The 19299-nt window shown below is 39.7% G+C and overlaps 1 protein-coding gene across 2 annotated transcripts in view; it reads right to left on the reverse strand.

The window, feature by feature from the left end:
* The window catches only part of LOC126094534 (tyrosine-protein kinase Btk29A), a 366017-nt gene that overhangs the window by 12262 nt on the left and 334456 nt on the right, over positions 1-19299 (reverse strand). For both annotated transcript variants that reach the window (XM_049908958.1, XM_049908957.1), the window contains exons 7-9: positions 7741-7934; positions 6260-6600; positions 2337-2455 (exon numbers count right to left, since the gene is read on the reverse strand). In XM_049908958.1, the coding sequence (XP_049764915.1) occupies positions 2337-2455; positions 6260-6600; positions 7741-7934 (654 nt within the window). The remainder of the gene's footprint in view (positions 1-2336; positions 2456-6259; positions 6601-7740; positions 7935-19299) is intronic.

A 19299-nucleotide genomic window follows, 5' to 3' on the forward strand; every position in this document is an offset into this window, starting at 1 on the left:
TTCTGTGCAGAATGTAATGTACTAAAGCGTCTGCAAAGATTTTCAAATGGAGAAAAAATTCGCGAAACTCTCGTTCAGAACATCTTCTATCATTCGCAGTCTATTATTTGGTTCTTGTTGATCACTATCAAAGAAAGCAGCAGTTTAAGTAACAACAAATAGCAGTCTCTCGCCACTGTTTCGTTAATGAGACGATTCCTCTCTTCTTCTTTTTTTTAATTGTAAGCGGCGGTAGCGCGCACGAAAGCAAGCCATGCCACGAGCGGCGACAGGCCATAAATACGCACTATCAGAATGCGACAAGCAATGCATGACACAGAACAGTAATGAATTTTCAGCTTAGAGTGACGTAAACACCTATAACAAAGAAAACGGCACTTATCAGATCAAAGAAAAATAAGCAATCAATTCAAACCAGACGAAGCACGTGAAAAAGGAAGGGTACCCATATAAATACGGATGAGCACCTGACGCATGGCAATGGCTACCTGGTAAAGCTCAACTGCTAAGCTTACGACTCGAACCAAACTACTCTACCTGTATCATCATTCATTCGACCTAAATTGTATCTCATATTACAATGGACCAACTTTGTTTCGATTTGGCGGCTTAAAACTTTTCTCTCCCCTTGAATTTCGAGTCTCAAATTTCAGGTGCAGCTTAGATTCAAGTGCGGCTTAGATTCAAGTAAATGCGGTAGTGTTGCCTGCATCATTTAGAATTTCCTAGCATCATTTACAACATTTATCAACAATTAAGGCCAAGAGAAGAACCCAAATGAGTATTGCACATCAGTAGCTCGACAATGCACAGCTGTTCTTCCACCACTACTTCCCACTAGCTGTTGAAAGGTAAGGTTGCTCACCTATCACGCATGCGCATTTGCTGATGTGGTCTCTCATTCCTTTTTCCTACTTTGCTTTGTATCCGAGTATCTTCAGGATTTTATTCTCATATTTGTTTATTCTGCAAATGAAAAAATATCACTTTTCTGTAGAAAGCACAAAGGAAGAAATTCTGGATATTCTCAGTGAATGACAGGATGATTTATTTTATGCAGGTAAAAGTGATGACTTGCCAACAAAATTTCAAAGTAACACTTCTCAGCTATGAACATCAGTAGGTGCAAGAAACCTTTTGTTTTCAGAGTAGATATAGATCTTCAAAGAAAGTAATCCGATATGACACCAGTAGAATTACTATCAAGACAGAAAACATAGAAAAATATAGAAAGGGAACTGAAACAACTAAAACAGTTGATCGGCACGAACACTAATAACAAATTGCAGTAGTGGCAGAGAAGACATAAGGTTTGCCCAAGGATAAAGGGAAGATTTGCTGGAACGAATAATGTAAAGCAGTACTAGAAGAAAGATGCAGCAAGACCAAAACCACTTGGCCTGTGGCTAGAAAAACAGCACATACTAAGAGAATGGAACAAATATGGACAAAAAAATGGTTTAAAGAAAACAATTTTATTATATCACATTATCGACTGCTTTGTATTTCCACCAATACATAAAGATGTTTATGCATTATACGGATAACTATGAAATGCAGCACAGTCCTTGTGACTACAACCTCGAGTGCAGTCAACTGTCTGACAGTGTGGGGCTGTCACATGGAATGTAAGTCAACACAGGCAAGAAATGGATAACAGTTTGACCAGGAAGACTCTATATTACCCTAAATTCAGCTGACCATTCTGCACTAGCCTACAGATAAGTACTGATCACAACATAAATTATTGCCCTGACAACACCGAATCGTATAATAAGAACAACACGTTTCCTAAATTTGGATTGTGATGAAATATTTCTTCTTCCAAGTCTCAACAATCCAAACATTGCTATGGATCACAAAGCATTGCAAATAATGTCAACACATCTTAATAACTACTTAAAAATGCAGGTGGGAGAACTACTTTGCACAGCAGAAAAGAAAACCAGTAACATCCACAAAGGAACTCTCAATCCCACACCCCTGCACACAGCATGCCTATGACCTGGCAATCTTTCTGCAGGCTCCACAAAGAGGATACATTATAATATGCAGTGCAGTAAAACTATGAATTCTGTGGTGACACTTTACACAAGTGCAGGTCTCATTTTTTCTGTGGATGAGTATACAATTGTGGGTCTACATGGACTCCTGGACACACTGAGTAGAGTTGTTGTAAGGTTGACATCTGTCACTGCAGTTGTGCAGGATGCAAGTATATGACATCACATGACTGGAGGAGAATAAATTTTTAAACACTTTTATAGCTCATAGTGAAACTGTTAACAGTTCCAGGTTGTGTCAAAGTTGATCTTTAAAGTTACACAGTCATCTACCTTGCTAAACCAAAGTCGGCAACCTTCACGACATTTTCTGAACCAACCAGACAATTCCGTGCTGCCAGGTCTCTGTGGATATAATTGTGGCGCTCCAAATACGCCATCCCGTTGCACACCTGAAAATTACAGAAGCTATGAGAAACACACTTCTACTCTAGAGAAAAAGCATGGTTAATTGTTCAAGGAGTTTAAGTAGAAATAAAAACTGAAAAAACAAAATGTAAATTTCTGTATAATTTACACCCAGAGTTTGACCTATTCATCAAAAATGTGTGGAATTTAATGAAGGTTTCTTATATGTAAGATAAAACTGAAAATTAAAAATCAGATACAAATTGAAGATTATCTATAAATGGAGCAATAGGCTGTCACTCAAATGAAAATTGAAGATAGCCCAGTAGCTGACCCATGGTCTGCACCCGGACAGAAAATAACAGACTTTCTGACAAAATGTGGCAAACAGATAGTCACTTACCACAAGAACTGTATGGCAATTGGTTCCCCTTGCCCTTTGATAAATCAACACATTAAGGCATGTTAACAGTACTTCCACCTCCCTCCATCATCAGAAGCAGCCCTGTTGTGGCTAAGCAGTATGTTTCCCTAAGCATACACATGCTGTAGTCAATCACCTCCAGACACCCTGTTCCTCCACAAGGGCAGATCAGTATGATAGGTGTCACTGCTAATGAAAGTTGGTGTGCCCACCATGTGTTACACGGCAAAAAATGAAACTGATGGTAATTCATAGGTTAGTTCTGATTTGGCAGCCATTTGAATATGTTATGTTATGTTATACAGTTTTTGCCAACATGAAGATATTTCAGTATTGTTCAGTGATTTGCTGTTTTGCATTTGGATAAAGAAATGGGTAAAGAGATGAAAGTGAAATCAAATTCTGTTTATGGTACACTTCAAAATCAATGACAACATTTAGACTTTCGTTCAATGAATTTAAATGTGGTGTAACGTCCGGTTTTGTAGAGAATTATTCAGGACACTCAGCAGATATGGTTACTAAAAACCATCATTGAGAAAGTCCAGGACACAATTCTATGTGGTGGGACATCAGGGAAGAACCTGTGAGTCTGTTGGTTGGTTGTTTTGGGGGAAGAGACCAAACTGCGAGGTCATCAGTCTCATCAGATTAGGGAAGGATGGGGAAGGAAGTCGGCCGTGCCCTTTCAAAGGAACCATCCCGGCATTTGCCTGGAGCGATTTAGGGAAATCACGGAAAACCTAAATCAGGATGGCCGGACGTGGGAGTGAACCATCGTCCTCCCAAATGCGAGTCCAGTGTGCTAACCACTGCGAGTCTGTTGGATACAGATGGATAATAGTAGCACATCACCCACGAAGATGTTTTTAGTTGCCATTGCTGTGGTAACTGTCTATGTGTACTAAGAATAATGGTGCCAGAAAAGACACACTTAGAACTCACTTCCATTCTACTGTTCAAACCAATATGACATAGGGGCTCAAACTTTATATCACAAACAGTGATATGACACCATAAGGATGGGTAGCTAGCCCACAAAGCTGTGCTGATGGGAGCTTTCTGAGAATGGCAGTCCTCCAAGTGGTATCTGAGTCTTACTCAAAGTCTATAAGATATTTGCAAGTTGTTCCTCATGAGAGACAGTTTGTTAGAAACTCGCGTCCAGGGAGGATGGATGATCAGGTTGTCCACAGCAGAATTATAATTCCTGAACCTATATTGTAATTGACAAATATCACTAGAGGATTTGAAAAACCATGCTAGAAGGCTGCAATTCCTACACAATTTTCATGTGCAACACTATAAGTACCATTTGCATATTCATGATCACTTCCTTGTTCCAATGTGCCATAGAGAGAGTTATTACTTTTTTTTCATTCTGGCTATCTTTTCTTTTTTTCTCTTTGAAATTGTGAGACTAATGTAGCTTTAGCACAAATTTCTGTTGCAGTTTTTTCTGGCAAAGAACTATGGTCAATTCTGGTGGCCCACTGATCTCAGGTAGCCACTATTATTATGAGGGGCAGCTAAATGAAAACGAGACAGATGGAAAAAAGTAAGTAAACTGTTTCTTATTTCAAAAGTAGTCACTGTAACTGTTATTACATTTATCCCACTGAGAGACAAGACAGTCAGTGGCTTCATAGAAAAATGTTTGTGGTTTCCTATAGAACCATGAGTGTACCCAGACATGCACCGCTTCATCTGAAGCAAGTCAACAGCCACAAATGTCTTTCTGTAGGGCTTCAAAAATATGGAAATCACATGGGGAGAGATCGGGGTTGTATGCAGGATGTGTACAGGCTTCCCAACAAAACTTCTAAGCATAGTCAAAACCACCAGCATAACATGAGGCTGGCTTTACAGCCAAGAGAAACCCCCAAAGAAACTGGATCAGAACTGCACTACTGGATTCATTTTTTAATTTATTTTTGGGAGAGTTTTGTCCACTGTCCTAAGCAATTTGCATCAACATCTACATGACTACTCTGCAATTCACACTAAGTGTAAGGCACGGGGTTAATCAAATCACCTTCAGACTATTTCTCTTCCATTCCACTCTCGAACATCGTACAGTAAAAATGGATAGATTACCCATACGGTGAGTCTCCCCGGACCTGGACCTGCAGTTTTGTGTGACTTTCCCAGCATCTACCCCTTTTCCTAGACCTCTCCAGTCCTTTTCCTTAACCCTTCTTCCTTTCCCTTCAACCCTTCTGCCTGAAGAAGGAGCCACTGGCTCCAAAAGCTTGCCAATCACAACAGTCTTTTATGTGTGTGTTCTGCCACTGCTTGGTGAGTAGACTTTTTCTCTCTCCAATTAAATAATTTTATCAATAATTGATTGTTTTTGTTATTACGTACAGTAAAAATAGATACTTAAATCTTTCCAAGTAAGCTCTGGTTTCTCTTTTTTTATTACAATAAATATTTCTTCCTATGTTGGTTGGCATCAACAAAATATTTTCACATTTGGAGGAGAAAGTTATTGACTGAAATTTTGTGAAAAGATCTCGCCACAATGAAACTGCCTTTCTTTTAATGACTGCCACCCTAACTCACATATGATATCTGTGACACCCTTCCCCTCCCCCCCCCCCCCAACCTACACCTCTCCCCCCAAACCACACCTCCCCCTCCCCCTCCCCCACCCACAACTTCATGATAATACAGAACAAGTTGCCACTTTTTGAATTTTCTGGATGTCCTCCATCAATCCTATTTGCTACAAATCCCATACCATGTAGTAAATAATACTCTAGAGGAGGACAAACAAGCATACTGTAAGCACTATCTTTAGTAGACTTGTTGCATCTTCTATGTGTGTGTGCCAATAACATGCAGTCACTGGTTCACTTTCCCTACAATATTACATATATAATCGTTCCAGTTTAAATTGTTCTTAATTTTACTTCTTAGGTATTTAGTTGAATTGACAGCCTTTAGATGTATGTGATTTGCAACCAAAATTTAATGGATTCCTTTTAGTTCTCACGTGGATGACTTCACACTTCTCATTATTTAGAGTCAACTGCCAATTTTTGCACCCTACAGATATTCTGTCTAAACCATTTTGCAATTGGTTTTGATCTTCCTATGACTTTTACTAGATGGTAAATGACAGTATCATCTGTAAAAAATCTGAGAGGACTGCTCAGAGTGTCTTAAATAATCAAAAATTTGTGTTCATTGTGTAAAGGGCATGAAATAAGAGGAGGGGAGGATGGGAGGGTGTAATGTGTCCATGCCTGTCTTTATCCGATGTACATTAACCTGCAACAACTATGTCAGGTAAATAAAATGTTGAAAATTCCACATATGAGGACAGATTACATTTTTACTTGCTTTACATTGAACAGAAGTAAAACATACAAACAAACAAAGTAAGCAAGCAAAGCAAAGGGCACTGTGCCATGCCCACCTGTATGCACATGTCGAGCAGCAGGCCCGTGTTGCCGCCGAGCGAGGCCTCGTGCCGGCGGAGGTAGTTGAGCAGCGAGCCGTGACGCATGTACTCCGTCACAATATAGATTGGCCGGTGCTTGCTGCACACACCGTACAGCTGGACCAGGTTGAGGTGCTGCAGCCGCGTCATGACCTTAGCCTCCTCAATGAAGTCATCTTCTGACATAGTCCCCTGCTTCATCATCTTTACAGCGACATCTATAGATCCGCGCCATTTGCCACGGCGAACGACGCCAAACTGCCCGGAGCCGAGTTCTTCCAACAACATCAGTTCTTGTGGGTCGATCTCCCACTTATCTGTCAAGGAGAGAGGCAGGATAGCTAAATAGTAACTTAGTGTAGCATCAATGTGTGATTGCAGCACAATTACAATACTGCCATTACCAGAAAGTAAAGATATGAGAAGAGAATAAGTTAGCAGCAGATCAGAATGTAGAATTAGTTCTTTTTTATAGACAATTCAAGCATTATTAAGAAGCCAGGTGAAAAAGTGTCAACTGGGAAAATAGATACCCATGTTTTTGTTAATGTTATTAACTGGCTTTCCACAAGCAGTACTGCTTTAAACATTCAAAAAACACCCCTCAGCCAGTTTCGTGCTTTTAAAAATTCTCGACCACTTCTTGATATGGCATACAAATATTGTTACTTAGATTCACAACTCCTTTTGTCATAAGAATAATTGCCAAGCATAACAACAATGGAAATTCCTGGAAGAAATAATATGTAAAATAAGGGAAAGGCAACTACTCACCTATAGTGGACTGATGTGTGGCACATAGAAACACGCAACAGAAAACAGTATTCAGTATTGATAACCATACACTCACCTGACCAGAAGTACTGTTCTTCCCGCCACTGAATTTCACCAATTCCCTTTTATCAGACTTCAACCTATCTATTTCCCTTTTTAAATTATCTAACATACCTACTGAATGAAGGGATCCAATACCCCACACTTTGATCCACAGAAGACCAGTTTTGTTTTCATGATGATAATATCCTCCTGAGGAGTCCTCAACTGGAGATCAGAACAGGGGCCTGTCTTATATTGACCAATACAGTATAGCTGTATTCTCCATAGAGAAAACTAACAGCTGTAGTTTTTCTTTGTTTTCAGCCACTCAAAGGGAAGCACAGGAAGGCCATACTGGCTGGTGTTACAAGGCAAGGTCAGTAGGTGCCCCTGCAACTGGCGAAAAGGCTACTGTCTCTCTTCAGGAACCATGGATTAGTCTAGTATCTTCACAGATGCCCCTCTGTTATGGTTGCACCTGTGGTACCACTATGCACATCACCGAAGCATTTAAGCCACCCCATCTTGGGAAAATCCATGGTTACATACCCTGGTGTAATGATAAACACTCCTTCTACTTGGCAAAGTCTACAGTAAATCCAGTTTTCTGTGTGACGACATGAGTGATGGCAGATACGTACCATGGCTGAGACCAGCGGTGGCAGGAACAGGGCGGTCACAGGGGCTAGCCTTGAGCCGTGACGCAAGGCCACCACTGTTGTGGCGGTGGTAGTTGACCAGGTCCGGTATGGAGCTGCAGCAGTGCTTCTCGGACAGGAAGAATTCTCCCCGAGAGTTCTGTTTGATGTGATAATGTTTCACGTGGGGATGAGGACTGTAAAGAAATAGTACCTGTTAGTAGTGTCTGCATCACACACACACACACACACACACACACACACACACAAACTACATGCACATTCTGGGAATTTGTAAGTGTGAGTATGTCATGTCGGATACGGAGCAAGTGAATATATAAAACACAAACAGTAATAACTACAATAAGCACACAATGTTAATAACAACCATGCTACAAAAACATATATCAGACATTTCTTCCTTCAATTAAAGCCAATGCTTGGTACTAGTAGACTTCTTTTGGCTAGACATGAGATCTTTCTCTGGGATAATCTACATGTTAGATCGTCTTTGCTTCACCTGTCATGTTATTTTGCTTGCAGGGCAGTAGAACTCCTTAACTTTGTCACCAATTTTGATGTTAAGTTTCTCACTAATCTCATTTCCCTACCCTTCATTACTGTCACCTTTCTTTGATTTACTCTCGGAATACATTCTGTAATCATTAAATGTTTATTTCATTCAACAGGACCTGCAATTCCCCCTTACTTTCACTGAGGATATCGATATTATCAGCAAATTTTATTACCAATATCCTTTCACCATGAATTTCTATCTCCCTCATGAACCTTTCTTTTATTCCTATCACAGCTTCTTCAGTATATACATTCAACATGAGGGGCAAAAACTGCACCCTGTCTCAAATCCTTTATAAACCATGCATTTTGTTCTTGGTTTCCCATTCTTATTGTTCCTTCTTGGTTCTTATACATCTATACTACTATTTAAAGACAAGGCATTTTTAACATTGTTATCAAAAATCTCAAAAAGTTATTGACCAATTTACTTCATATTTGCACATGATGTTCTAATAAACATAATGGGGGCGATAGACACACAAACAAACACACAAAATTCTAGCTTTCGCAACCACCAGTTGCCTCGTCAGGAAAGAGGGAAGGAGAGGGAAAGACGAAAAGATTTGGGTTTTAATCCTTTCGTCTTTCCCTCTCCTTCCCTCTTTCCTGACGAGGCAACCGGTGGTTGCGAAAGCTAGAATTTTGTGTGTTTGTTTGTGGCACCCTGTTGTGATGGATAAAGTTCCAACAATGAACTGGAGGAAAGAGGATACCCACAAAGTGCAAAGATATGTTCCATCAGATACAATTGCACCTGGCATGAATAAGGCAGAGTTAATGGAACTTGTCATGCTTTACAACCCAGTAACTCCACACAATAAGGATGACTAGCGGCTAACGATAAAGGCTTCCTCCATATCATATGGGTAAAAATAAGGCTGAGTATATATGGGCCCATGTGAATGAGGGGTGGGTGAGGAGGGGGGGGGGGGGGGACGATAACACAAACAAACAAGAATTTTACACCCAATGAGGTTGAAATGCTGCTAAAAGAAGTCACTGCTAATGTTACCCCACAGAACTGGTCTTGAGTTATCAACAACACCAAGAAGTATCAACAATGTAGGAGAGGCAGAATGCTACTTACTGTAAAGAAGACATGTTAAGTTGCAGACAGCCACAATTAAAAGACACTCACACAAAGCTTTCGGCCACAGCCTACATCAGCAAAAGAGAAACACATCATTCATGCATGCACGCAAGGGCTAGAATGCCATAGTTGATGAGATATGGATCCTTGGAGGACTGCTAGAGGAACAGATTGAAGAGATGGTAATTTCAGTCTGCTCCAGTACCACTTCTGGGTCCAAGGAAGAGGACACTGATGGTTCTTCCCTTGGGGTCACACCACTTACACAATAACAGTGAGTATGTGTAAAAGATCCATTGTTATAATCGCTCTGTTCAGTATTACTGTTTCTTTAACATTAAAGAATATTTGCCTGGCAGCCAGCTGATGGTTGTGACTTAAGGTAAGTGTGGTGTTATTGCCACCTGCTGGCACGCTCAGCACATTCTGGCAACTATGTTTCCCTCCACTCACTCCACACTGAACTGTCAAAAGTCACAATTTATTTTAAACACACAAAGCCACAGTTTATTTTAAACACACCACAAGTATAGTATCACCAATGTTAGTTCTCATACTTTTCTGAGTTGTATCCCATGTCTCTGTTAATTAAGTCATTAGTTACATGCATCTCGACTGCTTCTTTAATGACGACGTCCAGTAGGTGGAGGCAGATGAGAGGACCTCGGTCTCTCTCTGTACCACGTCAAGACATTGTTTGGCAACAGCAGATTTTTCTCGTTAACTCAGTCTGGAGTTATGTATGTACATTTTATCTGTCTTAACTTTGCAATACAGCTGACGAATGCAAGATTTCCCACACTCGCATGGAATTTTATACATCCAGGGTCTCCATAGTCCTGTTTCATCTTTAATGAAACCCAGAATCATTTGCACTCATGTAGAAGGGCGGAAGGCACACTTCATTCAATGTTTCTCGAATAACCCGTCGATCTATAGAGGACACACCACCAACAGAAGGTAGAAAATTCAATCTTATGGGTCCTCCGTTTCTTTAGGCTCCTCTTCAGGTTTTGTGTGTGTTGGTCAAAATGCCTTGCCAATCTGCTTATCGGAGTATCTGTTCTGTAAAAACACAAAGCAGAGATGGCTAAGCACTGCCGATAAGCTCTCTGGATCTGAGATAGTTCTAAACCTATGAACAAGAGCCTGTAATACACTATGGTGCTGAGCTAGGTACTGACAGCTCATAACTCATAGATACAAGTCAGTGTATTAGGTTTACAAAACACACTGTGACCCAAGGAGTCTGCTTTCTGTGAACCACGATATCTAGAAATGGGAGTCTCCACTTTTCTCCACCTCATTGGTGAAGCAGATGCTTTGATAGATTTCCCAAAAATTCTGTTCCATGTGGCCATAATGCAAAGGTATCTTCAAAAACATTTAGGTTTCAAAACTGCAACTGGGGTGCTTTGTCCTCCAAGTGTTACATAAAATGTTTTGCTGCAATGGGAGACAGCAACACTTTCAGTTGCTCAAAATATTAGTCACTTAATAAAAAGTAATGTGATGTAAGCACATGTTTGAAAAGAAGTAAGACGTCCTCTTCCATCTTAGCTCTTACTAGTTGCAGTGAATCCATCAGAGGCACTCGTGTAAACAAAGAGACACATTGCAATTCACTCATACACTGGCTGGTTTGAGATACAGGTTTATCAGTTGCTGTATAAAATCTATCAAATCTCAAATATGGTGTGCACATTTCCCTAATAAAGGGCTTATACTTTTCAAGCTCTTTTTCAGTTGGTCAAGAAACTGGCTGGATGGGTGGAGTGTTGATGTCTTCCATTGAACTGAACCTGTTGGATCCTTTGGAGATGATCTTACAATAAATCCTGCAGCAAATCCATCATCTTGCCAAAATAAAATGTTGTAGAAGAATGGCAATGTTTCCCTTGTTAGCAAATGAAATTACTATTTCTGTGTCTTCTCTTAAAGAAAGGAGTGCTTTTTTTTCCTCAGTGGTGACTTCCAGCTAGGATGAAGGTGACCTAGTTGTGGCCCTACTAGTCTCTTTGCCTTTCTTCAGCAGTCTCACAGGATGTTTCAAGAAACCCTGCTCAAAGGCATTCATAAAATCTTTGATGGGCGAGGTCTTTGGGTTGGGAATAAAATATAGTCTCTTCTTAAACATAAATATCACAGTGGGTTAACTCCGAAATCAAACACAGTGCATCTGTATAGTTCACCTTGTTGCAATGATTAGTGTGTAAGAGGATGGAAGTTAGAAGTTTGATGTGCCATTACTTGCTGCGGCACCCAGTCCACAAGCAACCATGTAGCACTGGCCACCCACTCCCAGGAATTCACTGACAGACATGACAAGATATTAAAATGAAGTGAAAGCAAACGTCTGGAGACTATGTAGTCATTTTCGCACTCGATGGAACAGCAGATCATGGCATGTCAATCTTTCAAGTTCCTAACATCCTACATGTCAATCATCGAAGATAAACTACGCAGACACATTGTGTTTAATTTCACAGATAAGCCACTGAATGATGCTGTGATATCAATGCTGGAGGGATAAAAATTTTGTGCCCACTCTAAAGACATTGCCCATCAAAGATTTAGTGCTCTTGAGCAGTGTGTTGAAACTTCCCAGTGAGACTGCAGAAGAAATAAGGCAAAAGACTTGCAGGTCCATAGCTAGGATGCCTGCTCCCAAGCAGAATGTCACCACTGAGGAGAGAAAACTGCCTCCGTTACATTAAGAGAAGACACAGAAACAGTAATCTCACTTGTTGACAGGGGAAATGCACAACATCTTACAGGGTGTTGAAACTTTACAACTTCAAAAATTCATATAAATTAATTCATAGTACCTACAGAGATGACTGAAGTGTAGGGAAATATATCAAGTTTTGTCTCAAGTATTTTGCTAGTGCCAAATTGCACCTCAAGGAGCACTAGTGGCAGTTGCATTAAAGATGACTGCCTTCACTGGACCCAAGCACACTAGCTGTGTGTTTTGGTTCAAAGAATCGAAGTCGGCGACAACAGTTCAGCATAATTTCTGTACTGAGTACGCTAAAGATCTTCCTAGTAGGCCTACAATTTATGAGTGGCACAAATGTTTTGTAGAAACAGGGCACCCGGTAAGACACCGGAAATCGTCAGGTCATCCAAGCACACCTAATGATGTTGTCGAGCGAGTGAGACAACGTTTTGTCAACAGCCCTACGAAAATGACCTGGAACGCATCTCGCGAATTTCAAATCCCACATACAACTGTTTGGCATTTGTTGAGAAACCATTTGCATTTGAAACTGTACAGATTGAGCAAGTTACACCTGCAATGCTACAGCGAGTTTGGGAAGAAATTGACTTCCGATGGGATGTGTGCAGGATAACCAATGGGAGCCACATACAACATCTTTACTTTAACGGAAAAAAATTGATGTGTTTCCCAACAAAATAACACTAAACCCAGTTCTATATCTTCTTTCAATAAATTTATATGAATTTTTAAAGATGTAAAGTCCTGTCTGAAACACCCTGTACTTTGGCAAGGTGATGGATTTAATGCAAAATTCATAGTTGCCTCCAGAAGGATCCAGCAGATGCAGTACAACAGAAGACACCCACACTCATATGAAAAAGAGTTTAAGGGTACAAGTGCCAGCTCTACATTGACTTTACAGCATGCCAAAGACACATAAAGAAAATCAGCTTCACCCCATACTGAGAAATAGAGGAGCCCCAATGAAAACATCTCAGCTTCTCTTTTGAGCCATTTAGTAGGGAAATATGAGCACCATATTCAAAATTCAGCAGATTCTATATGGCAACTGAAGAAGTGGTGTGCCTCAAACCAACAGTGCATTTCAATGCAGACTCTTTCTTCAGATGAATGCCTCTGATGGATTAACTACAATGGACTATCCTGGAAGCCAGTACCAGTTGCAGGTTGCCTGCCTAACAGCATCCAAAGGAAGCAAATTTGATTTTCAATATTTCGTGCAATTACTTGCCGAATTTCAAAATTTAAATTATTGTCATAATCTACCCACTAAGGGTAAAATCTTATGTTAAATGTTTAACACAATGAAGCAGGTACAACAGTCAGAAACTGTGTGCGTCCTGAGGCAGTGTAGTTGACAGCGTGCAAATACCAGGACTCGAATATCCAATATTTGAGAATGAGAAAATTTCTTCTTCTAACAAACCTTATACACAATTTGAAAAGTATTCAAAACTACTAATATTTGACACGGGAACATTTATAGCTTTCTACATTTTCACTGTTCAAACAGTAAAACTTCAGCATCGGACACGGTGTTTTAATTTATTACTTCCTTACTACTGACTATTCACAGCACAGTTTCCAGACATTATCCACATACACCACCAAATGTAGCTGCACAATTATATCATTGTACAACACACAGTTCAGGAGATATCATGTCATACACATTGAGAGGCACGAAAAACCAGTTTTGCTTAAAACAGAGCACAAATTATATTCATGCAGTGTTTCTCATTATGAGAGAACTTAATGTCTTCTGACAAACTTGAAGCTTAGTGACTCATTTGTAAAAGAATTACAGATTTGAAGCTGTTTTATAAATAAGAAGAGCTAAGCTGGAACAGCTTTGGTGTGACGTCACATGTGTCGGACTGCTGTTGGAATTGCTCGTCAATATTTTATAAAGTTTTAGCCTTCAGTTACTTTTTTCAAATATTATTTGTGTTAATACTTGCTGTAAAGTAACTTATTAGTGGATTTTCATTAATCTCAGTCTTTCTTCCTGTGTTATTGACTCAAGTGTCTTATTTGTGTGTGTGTTTACATCATTCATCCAAGCCTCACACCTCAGTAGTGTGTTTACATTTTGCGGCATGCAGTTGTAGCTGTAGCAATTGTAAAGCTGAGTACTGACATAGTTATTTGTGCACTGTTATGCAGTTATTAAATTTAATTGTTGTCAGTGGTGTTTTGTGCAGTTTGTGGCGAAATAACAATTTAATAAACTTTTAGAAACATTCGCTCGCTGTGTTTTTTTACAGTTTTCTGTGTGTTGAAGTCGTTTAGTAAATTTCATACTTTAGTTTTTAGCTGACGTTTCTTATTGTTCCTAGTGGAAATATTTCAGTAAAATTTTCATTTAGTGTTTTAACTTAGTTGAGTGTTTCAGTGGCCACTTGAAGTTTTGGTTTTAGCTAATAATTTTGTGAAGTTTTGTTGGTACCGGTATTAGCTGTGGTGCAGTGGTATTTATACAAGGAGTTGCTTTCTTAGCAGACAGAGAATTTTGAGACTGCTACTGTTACTTCTATAAATAGTTCCACTGGTGAAACTGAACTTAGGTAACACAGACGTATAGTTTTTTTCCAGAAACTGTAAAATTTTACCACAAGTGAGAAGTGTGGGCTCTATCATAGGTTGGTGAGTAGTGGGTTATGGGTGGGATTTGTTCAAAGTATTTTCATTGGGGAAATGCAGTGGGGAAGCCAGTGTGCATTCTAGCGAGATCCTCTCCTGGGATGCATAGTCTGTAGTAGAAATAAGTTGATAGAGGAGCAAGAGCACAAGATCTGTGCCCTTCAGGTGCAGTTACAATGTACAAAGGAGGAACTAGATAAGTTGAGGAGGGTGAAAGGTGGTGGAGAATGGGAACTGGCAATTGGCAAGAAGGCAGCTATGAGGAGGTGGTGGTATTCAGACAGTTTTACTTTGCGTATATGCAGTAGATTTGACCAACTGTCAGAGTTGAGTGGAGAGGAGCCTCTCGTAGCTGTAGATGTAGGGAACATGCAGCAGTCCTCAGCAGTTAGGAGGTGTAGGTCAGTTGTAAAGTCCAACAGAAAGAAGAAGGTTCTGCTCCTATGTAGTTCACACGGTAGAGGTGTGGGCCAGCAGTTCCAGAAAGTGTTGGGGAGTGAGTACCAGGTCACCAGCATTGTGAAACCTAGTGCAGGGTTGGCTCAGGTGACTGACAGCCTAGGGGAGTTATGGAGGAATTTTACGGAAGAGGATTAGGTAGTGATAGTGGATGGAGCAGTAACTAGTCTTGATAGGGATGGGGAATATGACGTAGATGGTGACCTGTCAAAGGTAACTAATCATACTGGCGGCACTAATGTGCATTTTGTGCAACTGTTTCAGCGTCATGATCGACCTCATCTTTATGCGACTGTTATGCACGTTAACATGGAGCTGGAGGGGATGCTGATGGCAGAGGGCATGGGTCACATTTCAGTGGTGCCAGTTGGGTCTATCAGTAGATCGGGTTTCACTAGGCATGGCCTGCACCTCAATAGGTATGAGAAGGGGAGGCTGGCAAAGCTTATAGGTGACAGTGTAGTGGGTGGTGGTGGGATCACTCATGGAAAAATTCCTGTAGTAGTTGGTGTTAGAGCTGCACCTTTTTTTAAATTGAAGTCAGCTGACAGTTAGAAGGACTTCCTATAAGCAGTATACCTAAGGGCTCACCTTCAGAGGACATTATGTTTCCAATTAGACAAGGAATTAGCATATTTCATCAAAATATAAGAGGTCTTAGAGATAAAGTTAGTGAACTGCTTATAGATGTTGACTCTGAAATTAATAGTATATTGGAGCACCACTTAAATAACTTGACAATTCAAAGGCTTCCTTTACCAGGACACAGATTAGCTGGCTGTTTTTCAAGAAGTTCCTTGCGGGTGGGGGAGTGGCTATGTATGTAAAAAACAGTATTCCATTTGAGTCCACAGACTTATCAAGGCTCTGCACTAAACAGATATTTGAATGTCGTGCCGTGGCAGTTGAATATAGTGAAACTAAACTTCTAATTGTTGTTGTTTATAGGTCCCCTAACTCTTACTTCAGAGTATTTCTGCTCAAGCTAGAGAGGGTTCTTGATTCACTTTGAAGGAAGTACCAGAAATTAGTTATATGTGGAGACTTCAATATAACTTTTGTATATGATGGTGCAAGAAAAATGATGCTGGTAGATCTTGTAAATTCATATGCTCTGATGCAGACTGTGATTTTTCTGAGTAGGGTGCAGGGGAACAGTAGCACAGCCATAGACAATATGTTTATTCATTCTTCATTACTAGATGGTCATCCTGTTAGTAAAAGGATGAATGGCCTTTCAGGCCATGAAGCACAAATTTTAACACTAAAGGGCTTTTGTACTTAAACAAATGTCACATATAATTACAAACTATGTAAGAAAGTTAATCCAACAGCACTTGAGAGTTTTTTAAACCTTGTCAAGGAACAAGAGTGGTAGGATGTTTATAGTGCCAATAACACAGATGATAAATATAATGCTTTCCTTAACACATTTATCATGCTGTTTTAGTGTTGCTTTCCACTGGAATGTTCTAAACGGGGTACTAGCAGTAATAGGCAGCCTGGGTGGCTGACTAGTGGGATAAGGATATCATGTAGAATAAAGCAGGAATTATATCAAAATGTTAGAAGTAGTCACAATCAAGCTACAGTAGCCTATTACAAACAGTATTGTAAGCTGCTTAAAATGTGGTATGCAAATAGAATAGCAAATTCACAGGAAAAAATTAAAACCATATGGTCAGTTGTGAAGGAAGTGCCTGGTCAGCAGCACAACGTTGACGATATAAAGTCAGTTTGCAGTAAAAATATTTCTGTTACTGATAAACCAGATATATGTACAGTTTTAACAATCATTTTCTGAGCATTGCTTGTGAATTAAATAAAAATTTATAGTTTCTACAGGGAATCATATAACTTTCTTGGCAAATGCCTTTCCGAGATTGATGTCTGAAATACTACTCTGTGATACAGACAAGGGGGAGATTGAGTCAATACTTAAATCACTGAAGACTAAGGACTCTCATGGATATGACGGAGCGCCTAGCAGAACATTAAAGTACTGTGCTGGGCATATTAGCCCTGTATTTAGTCATATTTGTAATTTTTCCTTTAGGAATGGTCAGTTTCCTGAACGATTAAAGTACTCAGTAGGAAAGCCGTTTTATAAAAAGGGAGAAAGGGATAATGCAGAAAATTTTAGACCTATTTCTATACCATCAGTGCTTGCTAAAGTTATTGAAAAGGCTGTGTAGGTAAGGATAATCAATCATTTTATATCACACAATTTGCTATCAAATGTACATTGGTGAATAACTGAAAATGCTATATTCTCTTTTCTCTGTGGGGTACTGGATGGGTTAAACAAAAGGTTTTGAATGGTAGGCATATTTTTTTTTTATTTAACTAAGGCATTTGATTGTGTTGATCACAAAATATTGCTCCAGAAGTTGAACTATTACGGAATACGGGGAGTATCTCACAACTGGTTCACCTCTTACTTTAGAAACAGAGAGCAAAAGGTCAGTACCATATTTACTCAAATCCAAGCTGCACGTTTTTTTCTGGTTTTTGTAATCCAAAAAACTGCCTGCGGCTTAGAATCGAGTGCAATGTAAGCGGAAGTTCTGAAAAATGTTGGTAGGTGCCGCTACAAGTAACTTATGTTAGCACTACACAGGCATACTTTGCAGGCACAAAGATAAATACTGGCGCCAAAACCTCTGCACCAGTAAATAAATTAAAAGAAAAGGTAGAAGAACATAAACATTATGCCATGTATTCTTTCATATCTGCTGCTATCTCATTTAAATCCTGTCTGCCTAATAAACTACGAAACTAGAGTAAGACAACAGCAAATGCGGAAGAATATACATACCATGTCATGTTTATATTCCTATTATTCTTATGCTGAATAGTGATACAATCAGAAATGAAGCACGGCAACTGACTAGATTTTTAAATCTAAGATGAATCTAATTTCTGTGCAAAATGTAATGTACTAAAGAGGCATCTGCAAAGATTTTTAAACGTAGAAAATTTTTCGCAAAACTCCCGTTCAGAACGTCTATCATACGCAGTCTATTATTTGGTTCTTAATGATCATTATCAAAGAAAGCTGCAGTGTAAGTAGGCCTAATAACAAATAGCAGTCTCTTGCCATTGTTTTGCTTATGAGACAATTCCTCTCTTTTTTTTTTTTACTGTAAGCCGCGGAACGCGCACAAAAGCAAGCCATGCTGCGAGCGGCGACAGGTCATAAACACTCATTATCAGAATGCGACAAACAATGCATAATACAGTACAAAATGCATTTTCAGCTTAGAGTGACCTAAACACCTATAACAAAGATAACAGCACTTATCAGATCAAAGCAAAATAAGCAATCGATTCGAACCAGACGAAGCACGTGAAAAAGGAAGGATACCTGTATAAATACGGACGGAGCGCCTGACATAACAATGGCTACTTGATAAAGCTTAACTGTTAAGTTACGACTCACACCAAACTACTGTAGCTGTATCTTCATCCATTCGACCTCAACTGTGTCTCATGTTACAATGAACCAACTTTGTTTCGATTTGGAGGTGCAGTCTAAAACTTTTCTCTCCTCTTGAATTTCGAGTCTCAAATTTCAGGTGCGGCTTAGATTCGAGTAAATACAGTATTCACAATGTTGAGAATGGCTGTGATGTGGGTTTGAGTGGGCTATGGGAAAGTGGGGTGGGGTGGGGGGAGGGGGGGGATTGGGGGGGATTAGGGGGGGGGGGGTGCCCCAAGGATCAGTGTTGAGGCCACTCCTATTACTTATTTATATAAATGATATATGCCCTCTAGTATTATGGGTAACTCTAAAATATTTCTGTTTGCTGACAACACTAACTTGATAGTACAGGATGTTGTGTGCAACACTGGCCTAGTTTCAAATAGTGCAGCTCATAACCTAAGATTAATTAATGACAAATTTGTTTACCAAATCGACAAAAATAACTTCATGTTCTGAAAGGCAATCAATACCTGACTCCCAAAAACCTGGAAATAAAATAAAATCAGAAAACTGAGACTAATAACGTATTTTAGCCTTCCATAATTATGTTAATATTTT

Source organism: Schistocerca cancellata, chromosome 8 (assembly GCF_023864275.1).
Source record: "Schistocerca cancellata isolate TAMUIC-IGC-003103 chromosome 8, iqSchCanc2.1, whole genome shotgun sequence".
Classification (NCBI taxonomy): Eukaryota; Metazoa; Arthropoda; class Insecta; order Orthoptera; family Acrididae; genus Schistocerca; species Schistocerca cancellata.